Genomic DNA, 12,289 nt, shown 5'->3' with positions numbered 1-12,289 from the left:
ATTAAATACAAATACAGAGCAAATGAAAATTTATTACCATTCATTACCAAATAGATTCTTTGTAATGTGCTTTTTGCAGAAAATACTGACCTGATCCACTAAAAGGGACATGCTGTAAAACATAAAAAATAAATCTTTGTGACATATTTCTTATATCACACTTACTTAAACGTTAAAACAAAATCTAAAATATTTTTTCTTCAGGGTCTCAAGGGGATATAATGTTAAAAAAAAATAAAATTAACTAAATAAAAATCTCCTCCATCTTCATCTTCATTTTTGTTTAATCTGATTTCAACCCGGTGGCAGTAAGAACAACGACACAGAAATAGCCGACCTCCTTGCTGATGTTCCTGTAGGTCAGGTTATATAGAGGCATCAGTATTAAATTTAGACTGTTTCATAACCAGTTCAAAACTCATTGTAGTAGCTTTAACTGCCATAAGGGTTAAATCAGCAGGCATTTAAACAGGACAACCAAATACAATACAGTACAACCGCATCACTACCAAGTACAACTTAAAATCTGTACTTGGTAGTTATGCGGTACTGTATGTGTTTATGACGTGTTCTACATACTGTTCTGTAAGCCAGGTGAGGTCATTCAAAACTGCAGTTTCATCTCTGGGTTCTTCTGAGGTCCATCTGCTTTCTTTGCAGCTCTTCTCTTTCTGTCCCTCTGTGCCTGAAGTGTAACCTACCGTGACATCCTGTTGGTATACAAGGGTTTTTTTTTTTTTATTTTGCCTGGCCCTTCCCATGGGTCCCTGGCGTGGTATTCAGCTCACTGTGAGAGCTCTCTGGTGAAGGGATGATCCTCTCCAAGGTCTGCCTGTGGGAGACGCCATTTGAATGTGGAACACTTAATAGTCTTAGTTAAGCAGAATAATCCTGTGATTAGCAGCTGAGCATCGCTGGTTTGTTGTGCACAGTCCTGGAGGGCAACACAATATGTCTTCAGACGTCTGAAAAGCTGTACTCTTTTTTTGGATGAGTCATTAAACAGTGTATACATAACGTTCTCAAAATATAGCACAAAAATATCTGAAAGGCCTGACACACCTGTATGTGGGTGGTTTGGTCATTCTGGCTGATTAGACCTCTGCTCAGGTTGAGGTTGGTCAGAGTTGATGGGAGTTATGTGAGGTCACCAAACTACGTGTCTCGCCCTAATAGGCGCAGCAAAACTAACAGATGAGTGACACTCTTCACTAATTAACCAAAACAACCGACAACACCTGCGCAAGTGTAGCATGGGTGAGAGCAGCCATATGTCATATCCCACGACTAAGCTCCCCTCTGGGTGAAAACAAACACTGTAAAAGCAGCCAGTCAGTATGTGTGTCAGTGGCAAACTCATCACAAGTTTGTTAATGATGTTACTGAGGAAACGGCATGTATGCCGATACAGCATGTAGATCAAAGTAAGTCAGGGAAGAGCCTTAGTGATGGTCCAACAGTACAACATTATAATTTTCTGGGTGTTTACATTGTTTCATGTTATTTAAGATCATCTCTTTATTTGTAGGCTAATTAGTTAATTCACTGTTTGTGTCTGTTATTAAGCACAGATAAACCTATTATTTTTAAAAGGTTTTAACTTAATCTGTCAGCAAAGGGAAGCAGAGGGAATTCAGAAGGGTCAAATTTAATTAAAACAACAAGCTACTTCTAATCTAGCTACTTTACAGGTCAGAACAGGAAAGGTAAATGCCTGGCTCCTTAGCATTTACTTTTTTTTTTTTTAAAGCTGGCCCCAGGACAGGCAATAAATCAAATGTCTTATGGTTCAAAAGCAATTTTTAACTTGTGAATTTGATATCCGAGAAAAAAATATTTATTTATTTATTTGTTTTTATATAAAACATTTTTTGTGAAAAAATACACCTTATGAAAACCCTTACATGTACGACTGCAATGCTACTCAACAGACACTGAAAATATTAAGTAATTTTAATTTTTCCTCCTTTCACTTCACTTCAGTGCTGGTGACCAATAACTGCTGCTGACACTAATTCCTTTTTAATGTTCCTTTTGAATACTTAATCTTACCTTACTCGCAGTAATGTGTTTTAATTCTTATCCTACACGACCGTTTATTTTCTCCTATTTACTACCGTCAGTAAAGTACCCTTACGTCGTGTCTATAAGGGAAGCCTAGACCTGCGAAAGATCTCGCGAGAGTCTTCTAACCCAAACACGATCTTTCCTTAACCCTGACAAAGTGTTCTTAAACCTACACAGATTTTTAACCAAAACTTTGTCACCTTGTAAACAATCATAAGTTTGTATAATATGCACAATGAAGAAACAACGCTTTCAAATCTCACGAGAGTTTCGCAAATCAAGGGTTCCCTTATCGACTCGATCCAAAGGTATTAATTTCGCGCCGTTGTCGCCGGTCTCGTCAAAGAGCGGTAAGCTAGCAGCTGACTGTACTTTAAAAACTTAAAGCTAACCTTTCAACATTACTAGCGTAAGTTAATGGTAAGATACTGTGTCTTTCACATTAGCTGGTATTACTATGTCTCAACCTGGACTACTGGTTCAAAAAGTTAATTAGCTTAAGTTACATTTACTCTAGTTTGTCAGGAGTTCAGGTTTGCTAACATGGTTAGCTAGTTATAGTGTTTCTCCTGCACCAGACAGAGAGGAGTGAAACTGTCATTGGATAGATTTGTTATGCATATGATAAATGCCATTTATTGTAACATTAAGACTATAAACAATTTAACCACTATATTTAGGACATTTTTACACATTGTAGTAAAGACAGCCATGCTTTTCCAGTCCTAATTTGTGATTGGTTTTTAAAATGACCTTGAATTAGTGTTTAAACTCAGATAGAACCTGAAAAAAACAGACATTTCAATTTCAGTTTTGTAGTGTGGTTAGTTTGAGAGTTTCTTTTACATTCTAGTCATATTTGCTTTATCTGTTTGATTACAGTCAATTCAGAGGTGGTGGTAATGGTGAGAAAAACGTCCAGATATATTAGGAAGTACACACAGACATGCAAGTCCAAGCAAGCCGAGAAGAGTCATTGTAGATCCCATCCAGCTAGAACCATCATGACCCGCAGCCAGTGTAACATCAGTGGCAACTTGTTTCACATGCTCCCCTCTGAGGTGATTGACATGATCCTGGATAAACTGTCTGGTAGGTTTAACTGGCTAACTTTGTAATGTAATATAATAATAACATGTCTCAAGTGTTGTTAAAACTGCATTAATTAAACACTAACCACAAAATTTCCCCCAAACTAAGAAAGGTTGCAGTGAGCCAGTTTAACTGAGTAGTTTGTAGTCAGTTGGAAAAACAGGACACCTTATAAGATGATAATAAAGATAATTTGATGTAACAATGTTTTTACACCTCTGTTCAACAATTATAATGTGAATAACAACAGAAGAGAAGTATCTGCACAATATTAACATAGAATATCCTTAACATTCACTCAATAAAAACATACACACAAACTTCTGTTTTATTTTCCTGTTTTTCATAGGTTGAGTGCAACTTCTGTGCAAACAAAAGGGTTATTTCTCTCAAATTTTGCTTATAAAGTTGTTAAAATCCACGTTAATGAGCAGTTCTCTTCCTGATTGATTTCCACTAATATTCTTACTCTAACCCTAACCAAATTTTGTGAGAAATAAACCTGTGTGCACAGAAGAAGTCTTTTTTAAATCAAGTCATGAACAATGGGAGCAAAAACAAAAGTGTTGTGTTTATATTTTTAATGAGTATACACACACACACACACACACACACACACACATATCAAGAGTTTCACACAGAAAAACTACAATAATAGGCCTAGCTTGGGACTTGAATATAATAGAGATGTTACCATTAATGGGTGATGCATATTTGATTGGCAAGAGGACGATTTATATATATACTTATTACTTATTATAAATTATTAGATTAGATCCTTCAATCTGTGAACTAGTTTAGATTTTAAAATAAAGTATTAATCAATGAACTATGAGGCCTTTTGTAAAAAATAAATGAATAATTTAATGTATAATGATTATGTAAATGAATGAAACTGAAAACTTTTCACTGACCCCTGATGAGTGCCATTCACCCATTTTAGAACCACTGCTCTATGCAGTGTGAATGATAAATCACGTTTGTCTTGGTAAAGGAACTTTTATCTTAGTATATGTGATGTTTTATATATAGTTTTCTATTATCTGTATTATGTAGTATTTACTTTCATAATCTTGACTGACTCAGTCTCTTCAGATTATTTTCAACTGCATTATCATTGCACAGAGTACAAGTACTGAAATGCAACTCAGTGCAGTTTATACATATATATTAGTGATAAATGGCTGAGCATACACAGTGCACAGAGCAAATACCAAACTACAGTTTTTGCATTTGTCTACCAAAAATTATAGGCTATCCGTCTCTTAAAATGAACCACTATAGACAGCCATGCTTTTCCTCCTCTAATATTTTATTGTTTTTTTTAAAACGTCTTTGAATTAGTGCTTAAACTCAGATAAAATATGACATAGGAGTAGTTTCAATTTTAGGATTGTGTTGTAGTTGGTTCATTAAGACACATTTTATTTTAGTAGTATTTAGTGGATGAAGATGTGTGTGTTTTTCAGTGCTGGAGATCGGTGTGTTCAGCATGGTGTCCAAGGAAATCACTAGATTTGTTATGGACTACATCTCCACCCTGGCCTGGAAGAATAAAATGATTGTTGAAACCTTGAAGCACTCCGCCTGCCCTGAAGAGAAAATCATCATTGCACACTTCAGAGACCTGGGCAAGTGGCAGTTTAAATTTAGCATTTCATTTTGTAAAGCTCTGCACCAGTCTGTTAATGGCAAATTTATAACTAACAGCCCTTTTGATCTGTGATAGGAATATTACTGACAGCACAGTACGAGGGATAATCTGCCCTGTGAGCTGAAGGGATAGGAAAGAAAAGAATTTGTCATTTTTTAAATTTGATAATGTGCTTTGTGTTCAATGTCTCAGGTTTGTTGTTCAAGAGATGTACCCTGTTGCTACCAACAAGGGACAGATTAAAGTTTATCTTTGGCAGGTTTTCACAGGTAAGAAAAGGAGAGATGAGAAAACAAGTAAGAACAGAATATTGTAATGTATTAAAATATTTTAAAGTCAGTGTAATTGTGTTAGTAAAAAGTAACTATAACATATTTTTCTGTTAGAATAAAATAAAACAGATTTTTTTGGGTAGGAGGAAAGAAAGAGAAGCATGGGAATAAATATAGTTATAAATTAATATTTGAGCATTTGCCCCATATTTGTTTCATGTAGTTTCATCAGATATTTACAGCTTTTAACTTTTGTACTTCCAACTGGTCACTTGGATGAGGAGTGCCTATTTTAATTTCATTTTAGAAAACAGCACACTTACAGCAGGCAGACTTTTTAAAGCAACAAATTTTCATTGTCAATTTTGGCTCTGTGTCTTAACTACTCATAGCAGAGGAATTAGGAAGGAAAGGAAAGGAAAATGTAATTACACCAAGCTAACAGCTTGATCAGACTGTCTTCAAGATTAGTCTTTTGGACTCTGGATTGCTGCACATGATAACATTGGAGGCAATATTTTATTCAGTCATAATATCTATTGTTCGTAAACTATGCTAATGATGAGACAACATGATCCATTTCAGATTCCCTGCCTCGTGGATCAGTGTTTATCACCAGACTGCTATGCCCTCTGCAGCTATGGAGTCTTCCTCCAGGTGAGTGCTTGAAATAAAGACGGAAAGGTGCAGCTAAGGGTGGCTAAACACAGTATGATTGCATGTAGAACTTTAAGAGATTCTTCTCTACTCTCTCTCTTCAGTAACAAATACATCTTGTAGTTAACAGCCAGTTACAGTGACATGTGCTTTCTATTACTACAGCAAAGGGTTTTCAATGAAACATGTACATTTACAAAGTCTTGTGCAGATAAACATACTGCGCTGCAGACTTTGTGCTTCGACCAGGTTTTGTTAGGTTTTTGTAGGTAATGTAAGATATTGTGGCTAACATAACCATCCCTCAGTGGCGACCAGCGGAAACATTGAAAACTTAAATATGACGATTATAGTCATCTGCTATTTTGCACATTAATCCATATTAATCCATACTTTAATATATTGAATATATTGCCAGTCCTAATTGAGGGCATTAAGGTTTGTTCTGTTTAATACTTTACAGACACTGATCGCAGGATGGGATGAGGTGGAGTGCCACAGAGTGTTCAGTTTCCTTTGTGACATGACAAATCTGCTGCAAAGAATTGAGGCAGTCGTCACCGGAAAACCACGTTTGTATTCTGGTGTCTGGAAGTTGCTTTCTGTCTTTTAAATTCATTTTGAGTAGCACAAGTAAAATGCTTAAAATTAAACAATCCTGGTGAAAACAGGTGAAGTCTGCATTGCACTGCTTTGGGTCAGATCAATGGCAGTGGGCGTAGCAGCAGTTTTAAATCTGGATAGTTAAAAACATCAGGACCAAGAAAGAGTCAATTGCACTGACGGGCCTTTTAATGTTGATCTTTGTGGAAATCTCAAAAGGAATAATACAAATATCTTTACTCGTTGGTCTGTCCTTAGGGGTGAGGTGGGACCAGGAGCTGCAGCTCCGTCTTTTCTGCCGTCGGGTTCTGTTGGACTCGAGCAACGAGTTCCTGTTTTGGCTAAGTCAGCTCCTGAAGCCTTGGCCCATGGTCAGCCAGGCACGCTTACTGTTCGTCCTCTATGGACCTCTGTTGCCTGAGGGTAAGATAACTTAAAGATAAGTTAGTGGGGTCACAGTTTATACTTGATTGTTTTGTTTTAACAGACAGCATGCCCCCTAATATCTCAGAATTTCAGCCATATAGAAAAACTAACAACTAACTAAGTCATCATAATGCACACCTATGATGTCAGGGAAAGTTTTACTCTTCGGGACACATAGCAGAAATGACCATATGTAACAAACAAAAGGTTAAAAGTTAATTTAATATGCTAGAATTAAGTCCAATGATTCTTCTCTCAGTACAGTTCATGGCCAATTCAAGCTGTTTTTCAAGTCATTGTTTAATTTAGCTGTATGTGCAGCAAGCTTCAAAACTGAACAGAAAATAATCACATGTAATTCACCTGGATTTAAAAAAATGCTATTTTATGTGATCCATTTGCATATTTTTGGCCATTGATATTTTCATCTGCTGGACAGTTACACGTGATACCAACAAAAAGCCAGAATATGCTGGCTAAAGTAAAGCCTGAAAACATATTGAGATGATTTTTTTTAATGTTTTGACTAAAAGATGTTGAAATTTGATTGAAACTTGATGAAGGAAGGAAGTAAACAACCACACGTTTTTACTGGTTAAAAACAAAGGGCAGAAATTACGCCTGGGTAGCTGGTGTCATTTTTCTCAACATGATGTGGTACAGTATGACACAGTTATTCAAGAAGGTGCTCTCCTCCATGCAGGCAACCCCGGTTGGGAGGATCTGGCGGGGAGTGGGCTGCCTCAGAACTGTCTGTGGGACCTGGCCAGGGTCATCATACTGCTTTACGGCAAAGTGGAAGTCAAAGACGGCAGCACCAATTCGATGCTTTCAATCTTGGAGGAGCTCATTGGTATCAAACTTCAGTTGTTCGCAAATGTTTTAATGCAACACACCCACAGATCGACACATTAAGGTTACAGACCCCTGAAATGATGGTTGTCCTCATCTTCATCATCTCCAGTCATTCCTCAGCCGTGGCATGTGGAGAATGTGGCTCGTCTCTTGGTCCTGTGTGGCAGCAATCTTTGCTACACTGTTCTGGCCAGCAAGGCCATAAATGGACGAGTTCTTGAGATCTCCAGACTCATCGTGTACATCATACTGGTGAGAATACTTATTTATTTTTTATTTTCAGCTTAACAGAGTAAAGGAAACTGCCTTCAAATTAAGCTTCATGTATGGTAGGGATGGACAATACGTAGCAACATTTTGCATTTATATAATGTTATCATTAATTTTTGATTGACTTGATACCAAATGAGTAGTTTGTGAGAATCGAGGTATCTATCCTGCAGAATCAATCTGCCCATCCCTTAATTTATGGTGTGGTATTGGTATGGTGGGCTGTTATTGTCATTTAATTGAAAATACTGGCCAGCATCGTCCATCTCTGATCTGATTTGACACGATACAGTTAAACAAATTTCTGTTGGGTTATTGTACAGGTGATGTGAAATGAGCCATCTTAAACTCATCACCTGTTGCTTAGCCCTGGTTGTTGACTAATTTTGCTCAGTCTCAATATAACTGATTGACTGTGTGTTCCAATACCTATACTATTGTACTATTTATTATGCCAAGAAAGCCAAGATGTCTTACTACATCTGGTCACATTTTGCAGTATGCAAGCCGCCATGGTTTTCTGCTTATTCTGACCCTCAATCCTTAGTGATGGGTGTATGAGCAGGAGGGTGAAAGTTCAAGGCGCCATGTTACAGCATGTTGAAGTAGTATGTCTCAATTGTATGCATACTGCATGCAACACAACATACTTCGTAAGTATGATTTGGAATGCAGGGAAGCTAAAATCTGTCATGTGTGGGCTTGTGCTGCTTGAGCTGTCCATGGTGCTGATTTTGATTAGCTATTCTGTTGTCTCCTCATATGGGCGCCATAGCAGCTTTAACTCAATCATGTCAATATCAAGGTCAAAGTTACTTTACTTGTCTCCCTACTGTCTTGGAAAAAATGGCACATCAAACTGGACATTACAATAAAAAAAACAAAAAAAACAAACATTAAATAAAGCAATTAAATAGAACACGTGCAAAATGTCAGCTGTGCAAATTAGTCACCAACAGTTTTCACATTCACACTAAGACAGAATATGAAAGCATACAGCTGCCACCTACGTACTGTGACACTTACACTCAGCCCTCAATGACTGCAAAGTAAGGTGGTTGATATCATCATGGAGAGTTTATAAAGTGTGTATATTGTTTTGGTTTTTATTTTATGCTTGATTTCCTTGCTTTTGATTGAAAACATATTGACCAGTTTGCTTCGTTCATTTTGACCTTTCATCCACAAGACCAGGGCGCCAGTGAAATGATTATAACTTTAAAGCCATTTCAATAATTAAAGCTACAATACCAATATATGTGCTGTCAAAAGGTATATGTGTTCAGTTTTCTGTTTTGCATCACTTCATCTTTAGGTGTGTGAGAAGGACGGCTATCACATGTCCTGGGCGGTGAAGTTGGTGCAGCAGATCTGCCAGGTGTTCAGCTCGCCTCCTGAAAAGTTCCGCTTCATCCAACAACTGGAGAACACGTTTTCAGAGGTCACCAGGGAGATTTTTGAGTTTTTTGTAGCAGGTGGGGGCAGTTCTTGATTTTAGACTTGATGCTAAAAGTTCATCAGAGTTGGGAAACATAACATGAAGATGTGAGGGAGATTATACGATTACTACGGCAGAGATAGTGGGCAGAGCAACAAACTTTAATTTACTGAATGAAAAGTAACAAATAAACAAGGAAATCACATCATATTTGTAGACAGATGTTGAAGGGCAGGCAGATTCAAGTAGTTACCAAATGAAATGTTAAATTTACACATGCTGAGCTGTATAATCATAAAGTTAATACATTACTCTAATAAAATATAGTACATACTCTGTTTGTAAAGAAATGTGCAGCGTGGAGCAGCTTGTTTGGAAAGTATGTGTTAATGTGCGCGAGTGACAGCTCAGACAGATGGAAACTACTGGGAAATTCTTACTTACTCACCTTATTATATTGAAAATATTTGAGGATTTCAGTCGCAAAAACAGATTAACACCATTTTCAAAATGAATAAACCAACACCAGCTTGATTGATATTCCCCAGAGGGCAAAACAACAACTACAGAAAAAAAACATGATTCATGTAACTCAAAAAAAATTGACATATCTTATCAAAACAACCCCAACACCTGTTTGATTGATTCCTTGGAGTGCACCCAAAACAAAACAAAACATGATTTAGCAAAATAAATAAATACAGAGCGTTCTGTTCTTGCAAATGAACACTTCATTTTCAGCTCGGATGGATGGGTTTTCTTCACCAAGAGCAAACCCTCATTTGTTTGCTCTCGATTACGTCCCTTGTTAGATTTTTGAATCTACTTCATCTGCACCCAATGACAGTGCCCAGTAATACACACGGAGTGCTGCATTCATTAAACTGTTAATGTGAATATGTGGAAAAAGCGACCTGTTTGAGAGCCGACTGAGCAGGTTTTCTCTCAGCATGATTAGAAAATAAGTGTCACTTGCCATTAAAAAACAAAACAGTTGTAGTGATATTTTCTCAGTATATTATGAGTAGTATAGTACAAGTTTGAACCCAAATGCACGACAAAGGCAGTGGTGTTTCAGGCAAAGTTCTCTTTACTGGAAAGTTCAGGCAGAGTCAAAAACCAGGAAATCAGACAATAAGGCAAACAAATCGGATGAGGGGCAGGCAGGGAATCCAGAGTCCAAAAACAGGCAGGCAGGGTTCAAAAACAGGTGATGGGGCAGGAAAAAAGGGAAAATGCTGACTAGCTTGGCAAAAACACAGGACAATCTGGCACAGAGCAGGGGAAAATGTACTGGTATATATACACTGAAGGACTGATGGGAGAATGAGCCACAGGTGTGGAGATGGGCGGGGAAAACCAGGTGCAGGCAATGAGGAGATGCATGGGCTGAGAGGGAGGCGTGATCTGAAATTACAGGAGAGTTAATGATGAGACATGAAAACAAAACCAGATGAAAAACAAACTAAGAGTTGGGATTCCTGACAGTAAATGTATTTGTATCCCCTAGATGGTTCTTAACACTTCATGTGGGTCATAAGCGAGAGCTGAAAGGGATTATGGTTATATGATTCTGTACATTGTTTTTGAGGAAAATGATGCATATTATGCCTCTAAGGTACTGATTTTATTTTAAGCACTGACAGCTATGCTATTGTTAGACTGCTGAGTCTTGATTTGTAAAGATCGGCAGATATGTCCTGACAACTATCATTTACATTTTCAAATTCTTCTTTAAAAAGATAAAGTGTGATAATAATGGCTGATAAACTACGCTGTGTTGTCTTTCAAGTTTTATTTTTTCTTTGGACATGTGCCAGGTGCTGCAACTAGGCAGCGTATGAAGAGAAAAAGAAAATACTGGCTTTGATTTTGATTATTGAAATCGAGGCTCTTTTTGGAACTGGAAATCCTTGCAAACACTTGAATTTCAATGTAATGATTTCAAGGTTTGGATTTTGGATAAAGTGCTGGGAACCTTTTGAAAATGTAATGTCATTACTTTCAGAAAAAAAATCGCTCTCTGACTGAGCAGTTCACTTTTTAGATAAAGAAATAAAATAAGTCAGAGGAAGCCTAACTGCTCTTGCCTTTTGCACAAAGTAAAATAAAATTAAAACTTGTCTAGTAATTCTTGAATGATCATTTTATATCGGCTCAGCCAGGTTATAAAGGACGCCAGGTCTACTTATAGACAGGTGACACATTTTGACACGTTAAACTTTGTTGTATTTTTCTTTTATTTGTCACCTTTTTGTAGAATTCGATCGCAAAACATAATTTTGGTTGTTTATTATCTGATTTAATGTGATGAAGAAATGAAGTGCTGGAAAAGCTTTAGAATGCGTTTTGAAAAGTGCTTGAATTTGACTTAGGAAAAGGTGTAGGAACCCTGTGAAACTGAAAACTCATTTTGATTGATTTTCAATTTAATATTAAAATTGTGAAACCCCTAGTGTCTTGTTAAACATATTGATAACCTTCAGATTATCTGGTAACTCCAGACACGTCTTTGAGTAGCTCACAGAATGCCTCAGACTCTAATCAGAAATTTTCATTCATTTCATCATCTGTTCTCAGGAAACCAGCCGGAGGACAGAGACACTTTCCAGACCCTGTGTATCCTCCTGGCCTCCAGTGCTCACTTCCACACCAAATTCCTCCACATGTTCCTCAAGTAGAAGCGATGCAGATTAAAAGTGACAAGACGTGACAGGAGGAGCAGCTGGAAAAAGACAAACACCAATAATGAAGGGAAGTGACTAAAGAAGTGAACAAAAGAGAAGTGATGGATCTCGACAACGATGGTGAGAGTAAACAGGAGGTGAAGACAGACGTCAACATCGCGAGTGTTGGTTGACAGTTCACTATGTGTGTAAACAACACTGTATTTGTTGATTGAAAACAGATGTTCGTCTACTTTTGCCAAACAGCGTAGTTATTTATACAAATTTT

The 12,289-nt window shown here is 37.3% G+C and overlaps 1 protein-coding gene across 1 annotated transcript; it reads left to right on the top strand.

Annotated features, from left to right (window-relative positions):
- The first annotated feature begins 2,969 nt into the window (after positions 1–2,969).
- LOC146323134 (F-box only protein 47-like) lies at positions 2,970–12,015 on the top strand. The gene is made up of 10 exons (XM_084724122.1): positions 2,970–3,159; positions 4,629–4,790; positions 5,006–5,082; positions 5,671–5,742; positions 6,206–6,314; positions 6,604–6,768; positions 7,475–7,624; positions 7,736–7,878; positions 9,212–9,371; positions 11,915–12,015. Exons 1-10 carry the CDS (start codon positions 2,970–2,972, stop codon positions 12,013–12,015), a joined length of 1,329 nt encoding a protein of 442 aa, XP_084580248.1.
- The last annotated feature ends 274 nt before the right edge of the window (positions 12,016–12,289 follow it).

This window comes from Lutjanus erythropterus, chromosome 8 (assembly GCF_056507025.1).
Source record: "Lutjanus erythropterus isolate fLutEry1 chromosome 8, fLutEry1.hap2, whole genome shotgun sequence".
Lineage (NCBI taxonomy): Eukaryota > Metazoa > Chordata > Actinopteri > Lutjaniformes > Lutjanidae > Lutjanus > Lutjanus erythropterus.
The sequence above is the reverse complement of the archived record's forward strand: the minus strand, read 5'-3'. Positions and strand labels throughout refer to the sequence as shown.

Bases quoted from the DNA above. Each gene is read 5' to 3' on its own strand.
- LOC146323134 (XM_084724122.1), top strand. From the start codon at position 2,970: ATGGTGAGAAAAACGTCCAGATATATTAGGAAGTACACACAGACATGC. The intron at 6,315-6,603 runs GTTTGTATTCTG...GTCTGTCCTTAG, and splicing joins AGTCGTCACCGGAAAACCAC to GGGTGAGGTGGGACCAGGAG. The intron at 6,769-7,474 runs GTAAGATAACTT...TCCTCCATGCAG, and splicing joins TGGACCTCTGTTGCCTGAGG to GCAACCCCGGTTGGGAGGAT.